Genomic DNA, 20,931 nt, shown 5'->3' on the forward strand with positions numbered 1-20,931 from the left:
TTTACAAATTAGTGACATATGCACAATTGAACTTAATGTAATGCTCAGGATAAATAATATTCATATACTATGCAGCAAATCAGTCAAGGCCTAGGGTTGTAACTCATAATTAATTCAAAGAGAATATTGGTATTTGAATCAACTTCTTAGCCTGAACCACAAAAGGCAATAATATTTTGGGATAAAACTGCTCCTCAACATTTTCAAAGGCTCATGTAATTAGCAAATTCAAACTCAACTGAATGTCAACTTATACAAAGGTATCACAAAATGCTGGAGTAACTCAGCAGGTCAGGCAGCATCTAGGAGAGAGGGAATGGGTGACGTTTCGGGTCGAGACCCTTCTTCAGACTAGTCAACTTATACATGCTCATTACTCTATTTCAATCATTTAGAAAATGGTCGTACACAAGTACCATCATACACACTAGGGATGTTACAATTATTACCAAAGTCAATTAACCTACAAACCTGTACATCTTTGGATGGTGGGAGGAAACCGTGGTTTCCAGAGAAAACCCATGTGGTCACGGGGAGAAAGTACAAATTCCGTACAGACTGCCCCCTGAGTCAGGTTGGAACCTGGGTCTCTGGCGCTGTAAGGCAGCAACTCTACTGCTGCGCCACCTTGCAGCTGCCAGCCATTTGCTCGTATGATCCAAAATATTTCACCAACTCAAATGGGAAAGCACACTTGTGGATTTAACGTACCTGCGCTATTCTGATCAAAGGCAACTCTTTGTTTTCCATCTTGGCTCGCTGTTTGATTTTTCTGGCATGAAGGTGAAGGAGGAGAAGTGAAGGGCAATGCAGCTGCTGACACAGGCTCCTGTTGCAATAGAACACAGTGACATTTCAGTCCAGCAGTAGTGCACGTTCATATTTCAGCGAGCAGGTGTAGGAAACCGCGACTAATTGCCTCAATGATCATGCCAAAAAATCCACATCCTCCAATAATCTACTTCAATCTTCATCCACTGCTAATATACTCAGAGACAAAAAGAAAAGTAGCCTTTTGAGGCATAAATAGGTAAGAGGCATGTAGAGTGCAGATTAAACTCTGCTGAGTTAGGAAATCTGGGCCTGTGTCTCATTCCATTTAGAATAATGGGCATTAGAAAGAGGGGATAGGGATTCTTCAGAAGCCGCTGAAAAGTATGCATTTATGTACAAAACATAGATAGATAAAGGAATGGACTGGGCATTATGGTGAAATTTTCCATTAGAATACAAGGTCAAGTTATTGGCCAGTGATAATTTGAGGAATCTATTAGCAGTCATGAACACCAAGGGGCAAGTACAGCAGGAGCGTTGAAAATGTAACACCAAGACGAGCATACAAACATTTTTCAAGTCATCTGTGTCTACATTTTGCCCTTTCTTTTCCTGCCCACCACTTCATGAAACCCTTTTTCAAGTCAATCAAAGATGAGAGATGGAATTACATGTCACTACATGATGGTACCTGATATTAATACTTCGCCAATTATAGTCAAATACAGATTTTCCTGTACTGCCTACTTAATGCCTGGGTGGGACATTTAAGCCATAAAGTAGAAATTGTGGTTGTAGTTGAGGTAAAGTATTTTAGGAAAGAACTTAGTTGGCTGGTGTTCTCAAAAACGACTGGTTTTCCAGTGCAGAGAAATGTCCACAACCAAATGCGATACACTGGCATATTTTAAGTTGCAAGATAGTGGGCTAAGAGGCCCACTGAGGTTTGATTCTTCTGCATAGAAGCCTCTATGGGGAGTGTTCACAGTTTACAGCCTTGCAAAGTTTGAACATGCATGTAAACCTCTTGGGCTTATTCTTTACATGCAAGAAAGACTCTTGACATGCTGATATAATGTGAACCTTGTAAGCAAATACAATGATACATCTTGTCCTGCAAATTACGATAAATATCCTGAATTATATATTTGCAAATGTTACAAATAAGTTTTGGTTTTGTTAAACAAACCTTCTTGGTGACTTCTGCTTGTTTATTAGTTTAGTTAAGATGAATGGCAATAAGGTTACTCTATTCTTCACAGATAATTATTTACAAACTAATGAGAAATCAGGTGCAAACTAACGATTTGTAAGAAGGAACTGCAGGTGCTGGTTTAAACCAAAGATAGACACAAAGTGCTGGAGTAACTCGAAGGGCCGAATGGCCTACTCCTGCACCTATTTTCAATGTTTCTATGTTTCTAACTCAGTGGGACAGGCAGCATCTCTGGAGAGAAGGAATGGGTGATGTTTCGGGTCAAGATAAAGGTTGATAAATCCCCAGGACGTCATCAGGTGTATCTTAGGATGCCATGGGAAGCAAGAGAAGAGATTGCTGGGGTCTTGGCAGAGAATTTTGGTGAAGAAAGCATATGGCATACTTGCCTTCATCTACTGAAGCATCACGAATGAGAGTTGGGGCATCATTTTACTGTTATACAAAATGGTTAGGCTACACTATGTCTAAGGCCAAGATTGACAGATTTTTGATTAGTATGGGTGGCAGGGGTGATGGGGAGAAGGCAGGAGAATGGGGTTGTGAGCAAAAGATAGATCAGACATGATTACATGGTGGGGTAGATTTGATGGGCCAAATGGTCTAATTCTGCTCCCATAACATGAACATGGTGGGCTGAAGGAACTTTTCCAATGCTGTACAACCCTGACTCTAACCCAGAAAGTGTAAAGTTGACTATTGTATTAAGAGTCCGACAACTTGTTAGTAAACAAGAACTAAACCTGGGAACTTCCTGCCTCAAGTAGTTCAATAGCATACACGCAGTGCACTCGCCCGATGAGCTATACAGAGCTCTTCCGTTTCATTCTATCACCAATCAGCATCCAATTTAAAAGTGAATAGAAGTCTGCCAATGACAACAAACGAGTCATTTAACTGAAGGGGAAGGAAAGTCTAAAGGGAGACCTTTTAATTCAAAGCATTCCTAATTTTTATTTAACAAATTCACTGTTACTTTTTTTTAATGCTTTTAGTCTCCTTCAAACAGCATATCAAGCCAAGAGATCACTGAAAAAACTGTCCTCATATGTTTCCAAGTAGTTCAAGAGTGAAGCTATTAGTTCAAATTCATATGGCAGCTGCTTGACCATGGGCCTGCCAGGGGAACAGTGGCTTCTCGGTGGGCCAAAGGGTCTGTTTCTGCACTGTATCTCTAAACGAAAACTAAACTAAATGAGGATATAACAAAAGTAGATAGAAAAATAAAGTTTGCTACACTTTGTGTAGAAATTATTATTATGGTGTTCCTGATGAGCAGTCTTTGGGCTGATGCCTATGCATTACTCTGAAAGGAAAGTTGCAACTAAATCTGCATCCATCGTATTTTCGGATAATGTGCTCCAGATAATCATAAGATCATAAGTGATAGGAGTAGAATTAGGCCATTCGGCCCATCAAGTCTACTCCACCATTCAATCATGGCTGATCTATCTCTCCCTCCTAACCCCATTCTCCGGCCTTCTCCCCATAACCTCTGACACATGTACTAATCAAGAATCTATCAATCTCTGCCTTAAATATATCCACTGTCTTTGTCTCCACAGCCTTCTGTACATTGCTGTGTAATTGCTGCGTTACATTGCTGTGTAAAATACATTTGTGCATATCACCTCTGGTCTTTTGCCTATATCTTGAAAATCTGTGTATTCTGCTTATGGGATCATGTTCCTCTCTCTGTTTTCAATGTGGAAACAAGTATTACTATTGAACTTTTCTATTTTTGAAATATCCTCCTCCACCATGGAGTGCTTCTCCATAACTGCTAGGAAAGATTCATTTCAGAGAATAATGTACGGGCATCAGTCCAAAGCCTGCACATCGGACCATCACATTAATAAACTAATTACAAAGTGAGGCTAAATTTTAGTTGCCCTTCGTGTTTTGTTTTATCCTCAGCTAACCAAATATTCTTGCTGACTTCTTGGTCCTCTCAATCTGGAAACATACAGCAGACCAATTTATAAATTGCAGATTTCAGAATAAGGGTTCAGCAGTTTCAGTGCAAAAACAGCCATGGAAGAAAAAAGATCACCCAGTACATTTAAGTACCATTTCTATCTAATTGAGAAATCTAATCTTAAAGAAATTCCTCTGTTGTTCTATTTCTCCCTGTGTGTAGACAAGAATCGGTCCCACCATATCATGGGCGGCACGGTAGCCTAGCGGTAGAGTTGCTGCTTTACAGCGAATGCAGCGCCGGAGACTCAGGTTCGATCCTGACTACGGGTGCTGCACTGTAAGGAGTTTGTACGTTCTCCCCTTGACCTGCGTGGGTTTTCTCCGAGATCTTCGGTTTCCTCCCACACTCCAAAGACGTACAGGTATGTAGGTTAATTGGCTGGGTAAATGTAAAAATTGTCCCTAGTGGGTGTAGGATAGTGTTAATGTGCGGGGATCACTGGGCGGCACGGACTTGGTGGGCCAAAAGACCTGTTTCCGGCTGTATATATATGATATATGATATGATATGCCCTTATCCACCCCAAGATCAGATTAGAATTTACCATTTTTGCAGTTGCGTTGTCTATGCCTCCAGGGGAGCTCATTAATGAGACTGGATGAGTCAGTTGACCAAGAGCTTCTGTACTTTGGTGAAAGCTGCTGTACTGCGTCTCGCTGTCACTCTTCAAGGCGAAGAACTGAGGAATTGGCAATTCTGAATGGGTTTAAAAAAATAAAAAAAAAGTTGGTAAGAAGCATCATTAACAACAAGTCCAACATTTCCAGAATTCTAGTATTTAAAATTCAATAAGCAAGATTTCATTTTGAAAGTTGCTCTAAACTTCCATTAACCTAATTATTTCCAGCTGGTTTACTCTTCCCATAACCTTGATCTCTCTCTCCATCAATTCCAGTAGTGCAAAACATGAAAGGAAACACGAGTGCAAAAAACAGTGTTACAGCGAAAGAGAAGGGCCACAATGAGTTAGATTGGGAGATCAGGGATGCATTCTTAGATTATGAGAGCTCCGGGTTAGCAGTCTGATAAGAGCAGACAAAGGTGGTCTATATAATAAGCATCAATAAATAAATGTTCTTGGCCAGGTGCTCCACAGATACCATTACACTTCCCTTGTTATGGAGGTGGCTGGGGGAGTGGGAGGGCAGGGGGGTGGGGGGAATCTCATGGCCATTCAGAATCAGGATTTGACTCTATCCTAAGAACACGGGTATTTCAATGCTCTGTTGGTACATTAAGGTGTTTGGGGAGTGGGGTGAGGTCAGGCGGGGAGAGTAAGACAATAATGTAAATAGTGAATTCTAATACTACAGCACTCAATGATCTGCCACAGTTTGCAGGAGATTGTGAAGGTAAATGGCAAAAGTGCCTGTAGTGTGATCCAGGGAGCAGCCAAGAGAATAGTCCCTTCGAAATGATGAAACGGGAGATTTGTTTGGTGGTGGAATCTTCTTGAAGATGGTGGAAATTTGTGCATGATTTGTTGAATGTGGAGTCTCATGGAGTGGATGGAGTGATGTTAATTCAAGGTTAAATATTGGCCAGAACTTCAGGGACAAATTCTTGGATATAGTCAGGAATATTCACCATTCTAGATACAAAAGCTTGATAGCACGTCCCACCAGATTCAAAAACAGTTTCTTCTCCGGTCTTATCAGACTGTCAAACAGACCTCTCATACGCTAAGAAAGCATTCCCGATCTCCCAATCTAATTTGTTGAATACACTTTTTCTTTGCCTGCAAGTTTTCTGTAACACTATTTACTGCACTCTGTTCCTTTTTGTACTACCTCCTATACTCATGCATGGTATGATTTGCCTGGAGAGCATACAAAGCAAAGTTTTTCATGTATCTCTCGGTATGTGTTACAATAATAAACTAAACCCAGAAACCTGAGGAGCTGCTCCCATGTAATATTTTTAACGTCAATTACTTTGAAATTGTGATTTTTATATGAATATATCAAACGATATTTGAATAACATAATTGAAACTATGATAAAATTTAAATTATATTAATTTGGAAATAATATGAGCCCATACAACTTCAAATACACGTCCCATCACAGTTAAAAGACCTATTAAAGGATGCAAGCAATCCATGCAGTTTATGTCCAAAGTGCCTAAAATATGAAACCTGACACACACATAGAATGATTATTCACTAAAAATATTATTTTCAGTCTTCTAATATCTGCTAGTAATACAGATTCATAGTTCAGTGCCATAAATTGTTTTTTTTCTTCTTTGCACACAGGTATTTCACAAGTACTTCAAGTACACTGTTTAAACTATCACATCTCAGACAGAACCAACCATTGTGAGTCTTGTAACAGACAATGGTTTGAGCCATTAAGTGTAAACCTGACCATCTGTAAAATAATACTATTATAAATAGCAACATACACAAGTTTCAATGCCGATCAGATTTCTCTAATGCCAGGGTTCAAGGTCTAGCATCTTGCAATGTAATGGACCCAGACCTTCAAGTGACTAAACTGTTACAACAAAGATTCTGACTGGGGAAATCAAAATACATTTTGAATATACAAGTATGAAAATAAAATTTGAAAAGGTGAAAATGAAAATAAATACTTGTTATAAATACTTGTCAAATTGGGGGATCATAGACCAAAATTTGTATTAGTAATTTTGCTAATTCTAAACTGGGTAGACATGGATTCAGAAAGTGCAGTCCAATCTCGTCAGACTTTCAGCTGTTGGAAAACTAGAAAGTACAGTCGAATTAAATTCAACTAACAAAGTAAGAGAGTGAAGAAACTCAACAGGTTGAAGGAAACGGTGCTAAACATTAGTGCAGGTAATACTGTAAATAGACAGAAAATAAAGAAAGTAAGATGATATGTCTCAATGAATACCTACCGGCAGCACTAATGTTGTAGTCCGTGGCCTATTAGAAAAAACAGGCAGACAACCTAATTCGTTTAACCTCTTTATTCTACTCATCCAGGTGGGAGAGAGCTTAGATACCGGAGCGTTTAGAAACGCTCAGGAAGCTAGTGTAGTCTCTCTCTCCGGAAGCTTACATTTACACACCTTTTATACCCTAAATACATGTGGCAGTATTTTTCCATCACTGCCTTATATGGCAACTTTACAATGCCATATAAATCTTTATGTGTCTTTCGGGACCTCCGTGTCCGTCGTGTCCATCGTGACCTCTTCTTTCTTGGGAACAAAGGGCAGTCCATATGGCAAGATGTTCTTCTTAACATTTCAAAGCTTTGAGGCCAGTTGCTGATATCAGAGGATACGATCGGCCATAAACCGCGCTTCCATGCTGACAACAGGATGCCCCAGGAATAATCCGAGCTGGAGCTTTTACACTCCTGCAATAAAACCCACATTGCTGCATTCATAATGTTAGCCCTTACACTAACCTCCATGGTGATGAAGTGCTTTGAGAGGTTGGCAATGACACATATCAACTCCTATCTTAGCAAGGACATGGACCCACTGCAATTTGCCTACTGCCACAATAGATCAATGGGAGATGCTATACCGTTAGCCCTCCACTGTGCACTGGACCACTTGGGACAATAAGAACACACACTGTACGATAGGCTATTGGTCAACTCCAACTCGACATTCAACACTATCATCCCTTCTAAACTTGTCAAACTCAGGGAACAGGGTCTCTTATCATCTCCATGCAACTGGATCCTCGACTTCCTCATTGGCAGACCACAATCTGTACAAATTGGCAATAACATTTCCTCCTCGACAACCATCACCTCAGGAGCTCCTCAGGGCAGTGTGTTCAGTCCCCTGCTCTACTCAGTCCATACCTATGACTGTGTAGCTAGACACAGTTCCAACGGTGTCTTTTAATTCACCAGCAATACCACCATTGGTGGATGGATAATGGGTAACAATGAGCCAGAGTGCAGGATCAATTGAATGCTGAATCGATTGAAAATCTGATTGAATGGTGCCAAAACAACAACCTTGCTCTGAATGTCAGCAAAACTAAGGAGTTGATTGTTGACTTTAGAAGGGGAAAGCCGAGAATCCATGAACCTGTCTTCAGTGACGGATTGACGGTGAAGAAAGTCAACAACTTTAAGTTCCTGGGCGTGCATATCTCTGAAGATTTCTGTGGCAGCTTGTTTCACATACCCACCACCTTGTGTGCGAAAAAGGTTGTTCCTCGGATTCCTTTTAACAATTTTCCCTCTCACCTTAACTCGATGCCCTCTAGTTTTAGACCTCTCTCCCATGGGAAAAGACTGACCAATCACCTTACCTAAGCCTCTCGTGATTTTATATACCTCGATAAGATCACACTTAGTCTCATATCTGCAGGGAATAAAGTTTTAGCCTATCCAACCTCTTCTCATAGCTCAAGCCTTCTAGTCTCGGTAACATCCTTGTGAACCTTTCCTGCACTGTTTCCACCTTAATGACATCCTTCTACAGCTCAACAACCAGAACTGCACATGATACTTAAAGTGTGCTCTCACCAACAAAATGAGCAAGCTAACATCCCAACTCCTGTACTGTTGCCCTAACTGATGAAGGCAAGGGCGGCAAATGTCTTTTTCACCACCCCATCTACATGTGTTGCTACTTTCTGGCATCACTGCACCTACTTCTTGATAGCTTTGTTCTACAAAGGCCTAGTCACTGTTTAATTCCCATTCCGGTTTAATTTACCAATATGCCACATCTTGCACTTCTCCAAGTTGAATTCCATCTGTCATTCATTGACCTACTTCCACAGTTCAGCTAGATCCAGTTTTAATCTTAGATAAGGTTTATTGTCCACTACACTATCAATTTGGTGAAATCAGCAAACTTACTGATCATATTAACATCCGAATTGTTAATATAGATGACAAACAACAGTGGACCCAGCACCAATCCCTGTGGTATAGCACTGATCACGGGCCTCTACTCTGAATGACAACTTTCTAACACCATCCGTTAACTTCTAAGACCAAGCCAATTTTGTATCCACTTGGCTATCTAACCCTGGATCCCATTTGATCTAATTTTGCAGACTAGCCTACCATGCAGATCTTTGATAGAGGCCTTGCTAAAGTGCACACGGACAATGTTTATCACCCTGCCTCATCAATCTTCTTCGCCATTTCTTCAAAAAATCTAAATCTGTGAGACACGATAATCTGTGAGACACGATGCAGAAAGCCACGCTGACTCTCCCTGGTCAGTCCTTGCATTTCCAAATGCTGGTAGATCTTATCCCTCAGAAACTCCTCCAGTAGGCTTCTTCACTAGCCTGAAGAAGGGTTTCAATCCGAAACGTCACCCATTCCTTCTCTCCAGAGATGCTGCCTGTCCCGCTGAATTACTCCAGCTTTTTGAGTCTATCTTCCCATCACCAGTGTCAGGTTCACTGGTCTGTAGTTCCGTGGCTCATCTGGAAACTCTTCATAAATAAAGAAACAATATTAGCCATCCTCCAGTCTACCAGTACCCCTCCCGGCCTTATGATGATGCAAATAACTCTGCAAAGGCCCCAGAAATTTCTATGTTGCCCATTTGATAAAATCCCAGGAATTTATCCACCTTAATATGTCTCAAGACTGACAGCCCTTCCTTTGTTGCATGGTGGATATGTTTCAACTCCATTTATTTACTTTATTCCTTGGCTTCCATGTCCTTCTCAATGGTAAATCTACATCACCCATCTCATGTGGACCCAAAGAGCAACACAATAAAACTTAAGGTGACCTATTCTTTCACTAGATAATCTTTTGCTCTTAATATACTTGGAGGATCTCTTTGGATTGTCTTTTAGCTTGACTGCCAAAGCTATCTTATACTTACTTTTTGCCTCCCTGATTTAGTTTAATTTAGTTTAGAGATACAGTGTGGAAACAGGCTATTCGGGCCACCGAATCCATGCCAACCAGCGATCCCCGCACACTAACATTATCCTACACACACTAGGGACACTTTACAATTTTACCAAGCCAATTAACGTACAAACCTGTTCGTCTTTGGAGTGTGGGAGGAAACCAGAGATCCTGGAGAAGACCCACGCAGGTCACAGGGAGAACGTACAAACTCCGTACAGACAGCACCGGTAGTCAGGGTCGAACACGGGTGTCTGGTGCCATAAGGCAGCAACTCTGCCGCTCCGCCACCGTGTCACCCTAATACTCTCTCATACTCCTCAAGGATTTCATTTGATCTTAGCTGCCTATACTTAGGTCATGTTTTGGTTAATACACTGGTGCCAAAACTGATTGTTTAAACTATGGCTACTCCCTGAAATATAAACGATACTTTATTTGGAAAAACTTGTTAGAACTCAAAATTTACATAAATTAAATTTCTAAGAGACACAAAGTACCTGAACAATTATGTAACTGCCAACTGCAACAGACCACAAAGGATACAATTGTACCATCATACCTTCTAAAAACATCTGTACCCAATTCTAATTAAATTTCATCAGATAAATAAACATAACTCTGAGTTTTAATACAATGAGACAAGGAACTTTAATTCAATTTTCAGCTAGCAGAGAGGGCTAAATGCTTTGAGCTACATGTGCAATATAATATTGTTGTGAGGGCCTCATTCACAAAACGTGCATTGCCCTCACCCTAGGAATATCACCCCCATCCAGCAGCTCCAGTTAACACGGCTTTTCAACCATGAAACAATTTCTAAGCACAGACCTTGGTTTTCCCACCTACTTATTTCAGTTTTAGCTTTGTTTCCTCTAATCATTCAAAGCAAACTTCAGTAATTTATAAAGTTTTTACTGTTGAACTTTTGTCTCAGAAAAAATGACAAGTTCGTTTGATCAAGCTGTTGACATCTGCTCTTTGCCTCTGGGTTGCTAGCAATCTTGGAGAGAGAATCTAAAGGGTCAACAGCTTAAAATCACAAACATGTGTTTCTATTGTTGGCCAGAGTTGCAGAAACTTAATATCTTCCTTTAGAGTAATAACAACATATGCAATGTTTTAGTGCATCATTCTGGGCCTTAGAAATTTAATGACAGAGCAACTACAATTCATGAACTCGGCACGGTAGCGCAGCGGTAGAGTTGCTGCTTTACAGCTAATGCAGCGCCGGAGACTCAGGTTCGATCCTGACTACGGGTGCTGCACTGTAAGGAGTTTGTACGTTCTCCCCGTGACCTGCGTGGGTTTTCTCCGAGATCTTCGGTTTCCTCCCACACTCCAAAGACGTACAGGTATGTAGGTTAATTGGCTGGGTAAATGTAAAAATTGTCCCTAGTGGGTGTAGGATAGTGTTAATGTACGGGGATCGCTGGGCGGCACGGACTTGGTGGGCCGAAAAGGCCTGTTTCCGGCTGTATATATATGATATGATATGATATGAACTCTCATTAACTAAATGCCTTGCTCAATAGCCCAAAATATGCGTACTGAATTTTTAAAACAAATTAATTAAATTGGGAGGTCAAGAAGGAGCTGCAGCTAAATTATAAAAGTGCAGGTTTCATGGCACCTGCCTTTGAAAGACTTGCAAGAGGGACATAAACTTAATCTGTGACAGAGTTTTCAAGACAGCAAACAAAAGGCAAAGCGAGTACAGCTTCCATCATTCATGAAAAGATACGGCTGTTGGCTGGGAAGCAAAACAAAATTTCTAGCACCAATGTGCAGGGGGATAGAAATATGGATATCCACTGAAACCTGTGTCACCTAAAGAAGGTTGGTGTAGCATGGATACATGGATTTACATAGATGTTACGTGGATAGGACAGGTTTGGAGGGATATGGACCAAGAGCAGGCAGGTGGGACTAGTGTAGCTGGGACATGTTGGCTGATGTTGGCAGGTTGGGCCAAAGGGCCTGTTTCCACACTGTATCACTTTATGACTCTCTGACTCTAAATTCCCCAAAAAATCACACAAGGTCAGCAGGGATTGTATGCAAAGCAGAGCTTATAATTTTTTCATACCAGGCCACTAATATCAATTTAATCTACCAATCAGACAAAAAGCATGGATTCTCAAACATTTTAAGAATCCTTACAGTTATAAACGTTAATCTCTGCATAATATATTATCTTTCTTCATCCTACCCCTTAGATATTTGGAAAATACATAACTTGTGAAATGGTCATAGACCATTGTGGGAAAGTGACACATGAAACTGCAAATGCTGCAATCTTGAGCAAGATTGAGCAAATTGTGTTTTGTTTGCATTGTAGGATACATGTGAGCTGGTGGTTGGCAGAAGGGTGGGGTAAGTGACAAAGGCTGGATGAGGAAAAGAGACAAAAGGGCCTCAGATGAGGAGGAGGAGTGCTATTTGAAACGGGAGGGAAGGTTAAGGGTGGAAGGGTACAGGGATGAGTGGAAAAAAGAGGGAATTAAATAAAAAATATGGGATACAGGGATGTGAGATGAGTGTACAGAGGAGGGGACAGGAGCAGGATGTTTAGGATAGTGGGGATTGTGGGAGAAATGTGTGTGCATTGGAGGGTGTGGGGCAGATACTTCTTGAAATTGGAGAATTTGGTGTTCATGCTGTTGGGTTATAAGCTACCTAAGCACTGTTCGTCCAGTGTGCAAGTAGCCTCACCATGGCAACGAAGGAGGTCAAGGACAGAAAGGTTGATGTAGGAGCCGTTTTGCATTTATTTGTTATTTTTGCATATTATTACATTACAGTGTATCCTGCTGTATTATTTTTTGGACACCAGGGGGTTGTCCTGAGATGAATGTTGGAGTTTACGTAATGGACTGGGAGGTGCCATGGGCAGAGCCAGATTATGAGTATAACTTGCTCAGCTCTGACGTAATGCTTCAGTGTGACAACGAACAGCTTGCTGAACACAAGGTTCGGTAGCCGTACGTCAAGCCTGCTAAGATAATAACGTCTTAATAGTAACAGGATATGAAGGAGTGTTGGTGGGAAACCAAGTTCATACTGCAAACAAACAAGTTAATGACAAGAGATATGTCAATATGTTTTATTGCAACTTCAAATAAACGACTAACTAACAGCAACGTCGTGAAGATCTCTTTGGTGTTGATTATTTGAGTCAAGGACCACCGCTCCCATTCCTTCGTCAAATGGTAAGCTTGGGGCTCTATAAGGGAGACCAAACTTGCCATTTCAGTTGATATGGAAATAGGAAGAGGTTTTAAAATCGTCAACGTACTGAATCTTCTCAAACCTTCAAGTTGAGGCATTGATAAGCATTCTGTCCCGCATCCTGGAGGTTGATGTGGCAGAGACAGAGAAATTGACAATAAAGGATGGCTTCCTTCAAGACGCAGGGTGGAAGCAGGTGTAGTCATAGGGGGAAAGTGTTTGGTTGTGTGGGTTGATAAAAAAATCGACTGAGCATTGTTTAATTGCAAATACAATTCACTGGGTTAATCTATTCTCTGTCTGCCATAAACTGGATAGCTAGGACATTCTTCTGCCATGTGATTGCTGGGGTTTTGTAGTGTGATTGCATTATGCATTGAAGAAATTCGCCATTAGCTACTCTACAGCCAGAGAGCCCAGAAATGAATTGAATGAACTCTAACATAGCAATCAGACCTGCAAGGCAGTAATATTATAATTTTTTCTTGCTACCATGGTTGAATCTTGCTACCATGTAGAATTGTGTAGATTACGCTGAAAAATTGCAGCATTAGTTGGGAATGAAATAGCCGCTAGTGACGTCATTCCATTCTGACTAGCCTTGCGATTAGAAAATATGTCTGATCTTCAGCAGCTGTGATATTACTAGAAACATCACAAAGCAAACTTTGATCTGGTTGAGAACTTTAAACAAAGGTTTTTGTTTCAAACTGTACAACAGCTGACTCAAATCTGACAAACTCCCAACAAAAAAATGTGAGCATTACAATTCAACCTCAGAGGAGATTAATTCTGTATGAGAAATATGACACCGCAGTCTGATATGCAAGCCAACAAACTTTCAATGAGGAGAGAGTGGGGAGGGATTGGTGGAAGTAATGTTATAAGCACATTTTGTGAGCAATTTCCTACCAATAGGAACTGCACTACAACTATGTTATACTTATACACACACTAGCCATTCAAAAGTAACTAAGAATTAGATTTATTTAAGGCACTCTCCCTGTGGAATAAAGAATCCACTATTTCTAAATACATCTCTTTCAAAACTCCAAGTTAATCATTGTATCTTGGGACTGCCCAGCTTTCTCAACAATTTTTCTGGTAATACATTTTGATTAAATCTTAGATCCTACTCAGTAGATACCAATTCTCCAATATAATTTGCAGGTTCATGAGGTCAAACAAGATTTTCCTCTTTGATTTAAGTCCTCAATTTAAGATCAAATGTTCAGGTGATAAGTCAATCCCAAACATTTTACTTAACAATGGAAATGCTCAAAATAATGTCTTCATTCTAGGCAGGTAAGCCTGGTCATGGTTCCAAGGATTGGAATCATATCCTGAGTCAATGAGATAGTCCCAAGTGCAGGTTTGTTTGTACCCGGAGAGTGTGGCAAGACTCATGTGCTCTCATTATCATTTTAAACAAATGACTGTGATTCAAAAACCCACTTCAGACATTTGAACTGACCCACAGGAAGCTCTTCAGTATATTCCTTTGGTGGTTCTCTTTGCCCTTCAAAGAGGATTCTTGATGCATTTGTGGTAGAAGAAGAAGCCCATAAACAGCAATAAACTTAATGACCACAACATCCGTTGGTTGAAGGCTAAATGTAAATAAGGTTCCAAGAGAACTCCTTTACGCTTCTCCAAAATAAGATCATGGGATTTTTCTCATGCTTCATCATCTCATGCTTAGGACAATGTGTACAACGCTCCCTTTGAACATCACTGGTCTGCCAGTCTGATGAAGGGTCTCAATCAGAAACATTTATTCCTTTTCTCTAAAGATGCTGCTTCACCTGCTGAGTTACTTCAGCATTTTGTGTCTATCTTCGGTGTAAACTAGCATCTGCAGTTCGTTCTTGCACTAGTCTGCCAGTATTGATTATCTTCTCATTTTTCTGAACTGGAGCTCTACATGATTCCATGATTTTCTATTTAAGAGGTAACAGTACTATCACTACATCGAGACCAATAAAACATTAAACTGAATTCAATTCTATAATTTTCTTTTCCCTGAATCCTAGACCAACTGATGAACTTTTAAGCCTTGGGAAATTACTCCTCCTTGTGGAATTACACCTGGCCTCAAGAAAAGGAAATGAATGTCCAAACTGGGAATGCATCAGATCAAATGGCTAGTCAAATTACAATGTCCCCCAAATCAAACACAAACATTGCAGCTCTTGGAAATCTGCAACAAACAGAAAATGATGGATACTCTCGGTCGTTCAGGCAATATCTCAGGAAAGATCAAAGAGCTAAAATCAACTCTGTTTCTTCCCCAGATGCTGCAAAAGCAAATTGCCTCATTTATTGTATTGATGGCTTGTCCATTGGAGTCAAGTGTCATCTATATACTAAAACTCTCGTTTGTTATCTTGTTTGTGACTGAACTACAGCCAAAACGGTACACGATAGCGTGACAATTTTAGGCCCACCTTACTCACCGTCATCCATTTGGTGCTAATGGAAGAAGTCTCATTGAAATCGGTGTTATATTTTTTAAGTTATTCACATTTTAAAATTTAAATCTATCTCCTAGGGAGGGAGGGAGGGGGGTGGAGGGAGGGGGGGAGGGAGGGAGGGTGGAAAATAAGAGTGGTTGAGGGGGGGGAAGGGGAACGGGGGATGGAAATGGGGGAGGGAGAAGTGAGGGGGGAAGTGGGGGTTGGGGTGGCGAAGGGAAGGAGAGGGAGGGGGAGGGAGGTGGGAGGGGAAGAGGGGAGGAAAGGGGGGAAAGGGGAGGGGGAGGGGGGGAGGAGAGGGTGCTGCACCGATGTAGGAGAGGTTTGGGGCCAACGGGTCCACTTGGTCTAGTATATACTAACAATTAAATTCTTACTTGTAGTAGCATAACAGGCCTTTAACACAATACACATAGATAAATATAATAAACAAAATTCAATGAATTTATAACCCCAATAGAAATTAAGTTTAAAAGGTGGTTTGAGAATGACTCTGTTTACCCGTTCTTGGAAGTGCTGTTTTGTGCAATGCATATTTACTGAAAGTCTCAATATCTGGTAGAGTTCCATTTGTGCAAATATAGGTGTAGAATACTCAAATTCAGGATATATGATTCCTATTCTGTCCGTTTGCCATCTACTTTGTTGTTGTCACATTGATTAATGACGGGCAGTTTGCAATAGGAAAGGCTTTCCAATGCTAGGACCATTGAGTTCATTCATTCAGAGGAAACTTGGTAATTCAAGGAATGGTGTGCTCTAATTTACCCTTAACTGGACAAATCACAAGCCCCAACTCTATCACCATAACCTGTCAAATTAAATAATGTTTAAAATTTGTATAGCAAGACATCCCAGCCTGTAGCATGTGTAGGCTCTGGAACATCTGCAGAAAAGAGCACAGTCAGGTGTCAGGCAAAATGAACGAAAAGGACTTGTTTTAAAATAAAGACCCAGCAATAGCTTAGTATCTGAAAGTTGTGACGGCACATTCAATCATGGCTGCATAAAAAAGGTATTATCAGTTCTTAAAGTCAAAAGCATTGTAATATGGGAAGGAAGGGCTAGTGAAGGGACTTACCATATTGCAGCGGTTATGGGAGATGGGGGGATGGGGGAGATGGGGTGATGGCTAGCTACTTCGCTGAGTTATGGGGGAGGAGCTGCATTTCTCTGATAGAAAACAGACACAGAAGAAGGACATTTTGTGCTGTTATGATATAAATGCTCCAAATTTTGATAGACACCAAATTGCATGCTTTTTGTTTTAAACAAGCAGGAAAGGGAAAATGGTGTTCAATGCAATTGCAGAGGCATGGCATCTGGTGATACATTTCTTGCTTGAGTCAGGAAGGTGTGGTTTTGAACGAGGAGATTGTAATTTCGAGTGCCATTCTAGAGACCTCAACACTGAACGTTTTGTGCAGTACCAAGGGAGTACTCCCTGTTATAGGCATTGATATAAGAGCTTCAGCCTGGCTTACTCCACCCTCTCCCACGGCAATTCCTCTCAAAGAACAATATTTAATTCCTCATTCAATGAGATTCAGGTCACAAACTGTTCTTTATTATATTGTTCTTTGTGGGGCCTTGCATACAAATTGCCGACTGTATCTGGAAGCAGATATGATATTGGCATTTAAGAGACTTTTAGATAGACACGTGAATACCAAGGGATATAGAGCGTGTTCAGGCAGAAGGGATTAGTTTAAGTAGGCATCATGTTTGGCATAGACATTGTGGGGCAAAGGGTCTGTTCTTGTGCTGTACTCTTCTATGCCCTTTCTAGAATAACTGTGCTTGAAGCATAGTGTTGATTATAAAATGTTTTGTGATATCTTGAGACGGTGATAGGTGAAATAATTGAAAATCACTCTTGGCACACCATTCACATCCATGTATTTTCTGTCTAAAGATCCCTTGTGAATGGAACAATTAGATTGCAAAACAACTTTAAACTTTAAATGTACTTCCCATTTAATTTTAATTTATCTCAACCCATCAATCCTAACAAAATTATGTTCAGATTTAATCAACAATAAAACAATCACGTTAAATGTAATGTTTTGGAGAAATGACAGATGTACACTTGATAGAAACTATATTCTATCTATGCAGAGTGTACAAATGGATCTGATTTATATCCATTATCAATAGCCCACTTTATGTAAATTTATCATTGGAACAGCCTTCAGCTGGTGAAAATTGAATAAGGAAAGAAACTATTTTTCTATACACATGCACTAAAACATCCTGTGCAGACAGGATATAGATTATTTCTCGACACGAGAATTTTTTATTTTCAATTGTATATAGATTTTAAATAAACTTGATAAATAGAATGCCACTGCAGAGGAAAAAGTAATAAATCTCTCCAATCAAGAGGAAAGGCACAATTGACTCAACTACATCACTCAAGAACTTTGTAATCAGCTTTATCTTTGAAACAATCCATCAAACCCCTCTGTTGGCTGCATCATATCCTGTATGTGCATTGCTTATCACGTGTAGAACTGTCCTGAACACCAGTAGATAATTATAAACAATAGGTTAGTTGGGCTATGGGTAAAATGAAACAAATTAATTCTGTGCATCCTGTACAAGACTGCTATTAAGGTGGTTCAAAAGAGATCCTCACTTTCTGTATGCCTTGGGATGGAATACAAGTTGCTGATTCACAAAATAACTGAGTTATTATACTGAAGGTATTTTGAGCATCCTACTGACCAAGCAGTTATATGGATAACCTATTAATCAAGGGCAAATGGAAGATCTAGCAAACTTTTCAGTCAGTTTGATCAAGTCCGTTAAACGCAAGGTCTTGCGCTGCAGCACAACAATGCTACTTGTTTCCTTTTTTCAGCCACAACCCCAAAAATAAATATTTGCAAAAAACCCTAAAAGAGCCATCTACAGATAACAAAACTATTCACTGCATGTGTCAAAATATTTTCAAATAATTTAAATTTAACAACCTACTCTTTGTTAAATTTACAACCTACTCTTTGGCAACCTACTCTTTGCCAATTGCTCTTGGCTGGTCATTTACCAGCACAATGTTAACAAAGGGTCCTTGTGTTAATAGTGATTGATTGCTCCATGCTCATTACTGAAAGACAAGATTACCATAAAATGGAATTGATTTTCCCTTTCAGAGGCATATTGACATGGGTACACAAACTTTAACAAAGTCAGGTTCTGACGAGGTACATGGCTTCACCAGGAAGTTATTCTGCTCAACAATGTAAAATATAGTATTCAAAACAAGCACTCCATAAAAACATAGAACAGCAACAACAAAAAAAGTTGATATTTGTTCATGAAGAGTATTAGTATTTTACTTTCCTCAAATCTAAGCAACATGAAAATAATATTTCTTGAGGCTGCTCTTGGTGGGGAGTGGATAGATGTGGAGATTGGGAAAAGGAGTAGTGATGATGAAACCAAATTTAGGACTTCCAACTTAAGGATCACCGAAAAGTTAGTTCTGGGTTAACACTACATATTCACTGAATGGGAAGCAAGAACGACAAAGGAAGGTTGCTGAAGATGGGTGAAGCATAAATAATGGGACTGACCAATTAGGCTGAACAGATGGATTGAGGGTAAATTCTATCTAATTCAGTACAATAAATGTGAAACAATTTTAGCATCAATACTGATGCTATATTTGAAGTGCAACCACACCTCGAATATCATACCTTCACACCACAAGTAAAATAAACTGTGACATTGGAAACTGTTCTGCTTTTTCTGGAGGATATGAAAAAGCAAAACACCATGCCTGCAGGAGTCTTACGGAATTTGTTATACCAGTTAAAGCATCTTTCTGATACTGGAAGAGCTGCAGGTTAATCTTGCAAGTGTTGTTTTCTCTTTGCAGTAACAGAAAAAAAGAAAATAATACTATGTCCCCTCAGCCACATTGATATAGATTGTGAACAGATAGGGCCAAGAAACCGTGATATCCGCAAGTCATTCTGTCAACCAGAGAAAGATCCATTTACTAACATTATTTGTTTTCTAACTGTTAACCGCATTTCAATCCACATTTGGGTATTACCCTAAATTCTGTGTCTAGCCTTATTCACCAGCCTTCAGTATGGAAACTTCGCAAAAGCTTTTTGAAAATTCTAATACACCACAGCCATCGGTTCTCTCTCATCTACTCTGCAGGATACATTCTCAAAAAACTCCAATAGATAAGGCAAATATGATCTTTCAATAAAGTCTAGATGCTTCCGCTCAATGACACTATTATTTGCTATATTACATCCTTTTTATAGATCCAGCATTTTGTCTCTATCATAGACTAATATGCTGGTTGTTCCCTATATTTATCCCATCCTTTCTAAAATAATGTTACAATGGCTACGCTGCAACCTATAGGAACAACTCCAGAATCGACAGAACTTTGATAATCAGAGTATACATTACCTCATTTGCAACCTCCTACAAAACTCTAGTATGCTGATCCATGAGAATCCATAAGGATTTATCAGGCTCATTAACATTACACCTACACTAACTCCACTTATTTCCTCACTTGCACTGCATGTTTAGTTCTCCATTATTTCTGGGAAGTTCTTTTTATTGGTCATCACAGTTGCTCAATTCCTCTGCCACTTCATTATTCCCCATTATAAATTCTTCCATCTGTAAAATAACCATATTTGCATTCATCGGTGTTTTATTTTGTATATATCTACAGAACTTCGGCGTCTTTTTTTAAAAATTGCACTTTTTCTTTAAAAACTATTTTAGGTCATCCTTTCCTAAATTTTAAAGTTTTCCCAATCAATGAGCAAAGTGCTTTATCAGGCAATATTATAAACTTTTTTCTTTTAATGCTGTCTTTAATTTCTATAATCTATGTTTGGATCATTTGTATTCTATCTCTACGGAATTTGTAAATTCTCCCTGTCATCGCATGGTTTTTTTCTGGGTCCTCTGGTTTCCTCCCACATTCCAAAGATGTGCAGATTTGTAGGTTAATTAACTTCTGTACGTTGTCCCTAGTGTGTAGGATGCAAAACTAGAATAACTTAAAACAGGTGATCGTTGGTCGGTGGAAACTCGATGGACCGAAGGGTCTGTTTCCATGCTGTATCTCTAAATACTGGGTGCTCCTGTTTCCCTGCAGAGTCCAAAAATGTTCAGTTTGTTAGGTCAATTGGGTACCAGAACGATTAGTGTATGTGGGTAGCAATAGAGAGAATAGGGGTTGGAGAAAGGTTGCATTATTCCCTGAGCTTCGTTCCCTTTAAGAGCACTTTATCTGCATGAATTGTAGCAGTTCAAGGCAGTATCTTTCCACTATCTCAATAGCAATGGTGAATGAACAATAAATGATAGCTCTGTCTGGGATGGCCTGTTATATGAAATACTTCAACAAAAACATTCTTGTAGCCT

The 20,931-nt window shown here is 39.8% G+C and overlaps 1 protein-coding gene across 3 annotated transcripts in view; it reads right to left on the reverse strand.

Moving 5' to 3' along the window:
• reps2 (RALBP1 associated Eps domain containing 2) overlaps window positions 1-20,931 on the reverse strand; it is a 128,539-nt gene that overhangs the window by 76,556 nt on the left and 31,052 nt on the right. For all 3 annotated transcript variants that reach the window (XM_078409486.1, XM_078409488.1, XM_078409485.1), the window contains exons 3-4: window positions 4,516-4,667; window positions 712-829 (exon numbers count right to left, since the gene is read on the reverse strand). In XM_078409486.1, the coding sequence (XP_078265612.1) occupies window positions 712-829; window positions 4,516-4,667 (270 nt within the window). The remainder of the gene's footprint in view (window positions 1-711; window positions 830-4,515; window positions 4,668-20,931) is intronic.

This window comes from Rhinoraja longicauda, chromosome 12 (genome assembly GCF_053455715.1).
Source record: "Rhinoraja longicauda isolate Sanriku21f chromosome 12, sRhiLon1.1, whole genome shotgun sequence".
NCBI classification, from domain to species: Eukaryota; Metazoa; Chordata; class Chondrichthyes; order Rajiformes; family Arhynchobatidae; genus Rhinoraja; species Rhinoraja longicauda.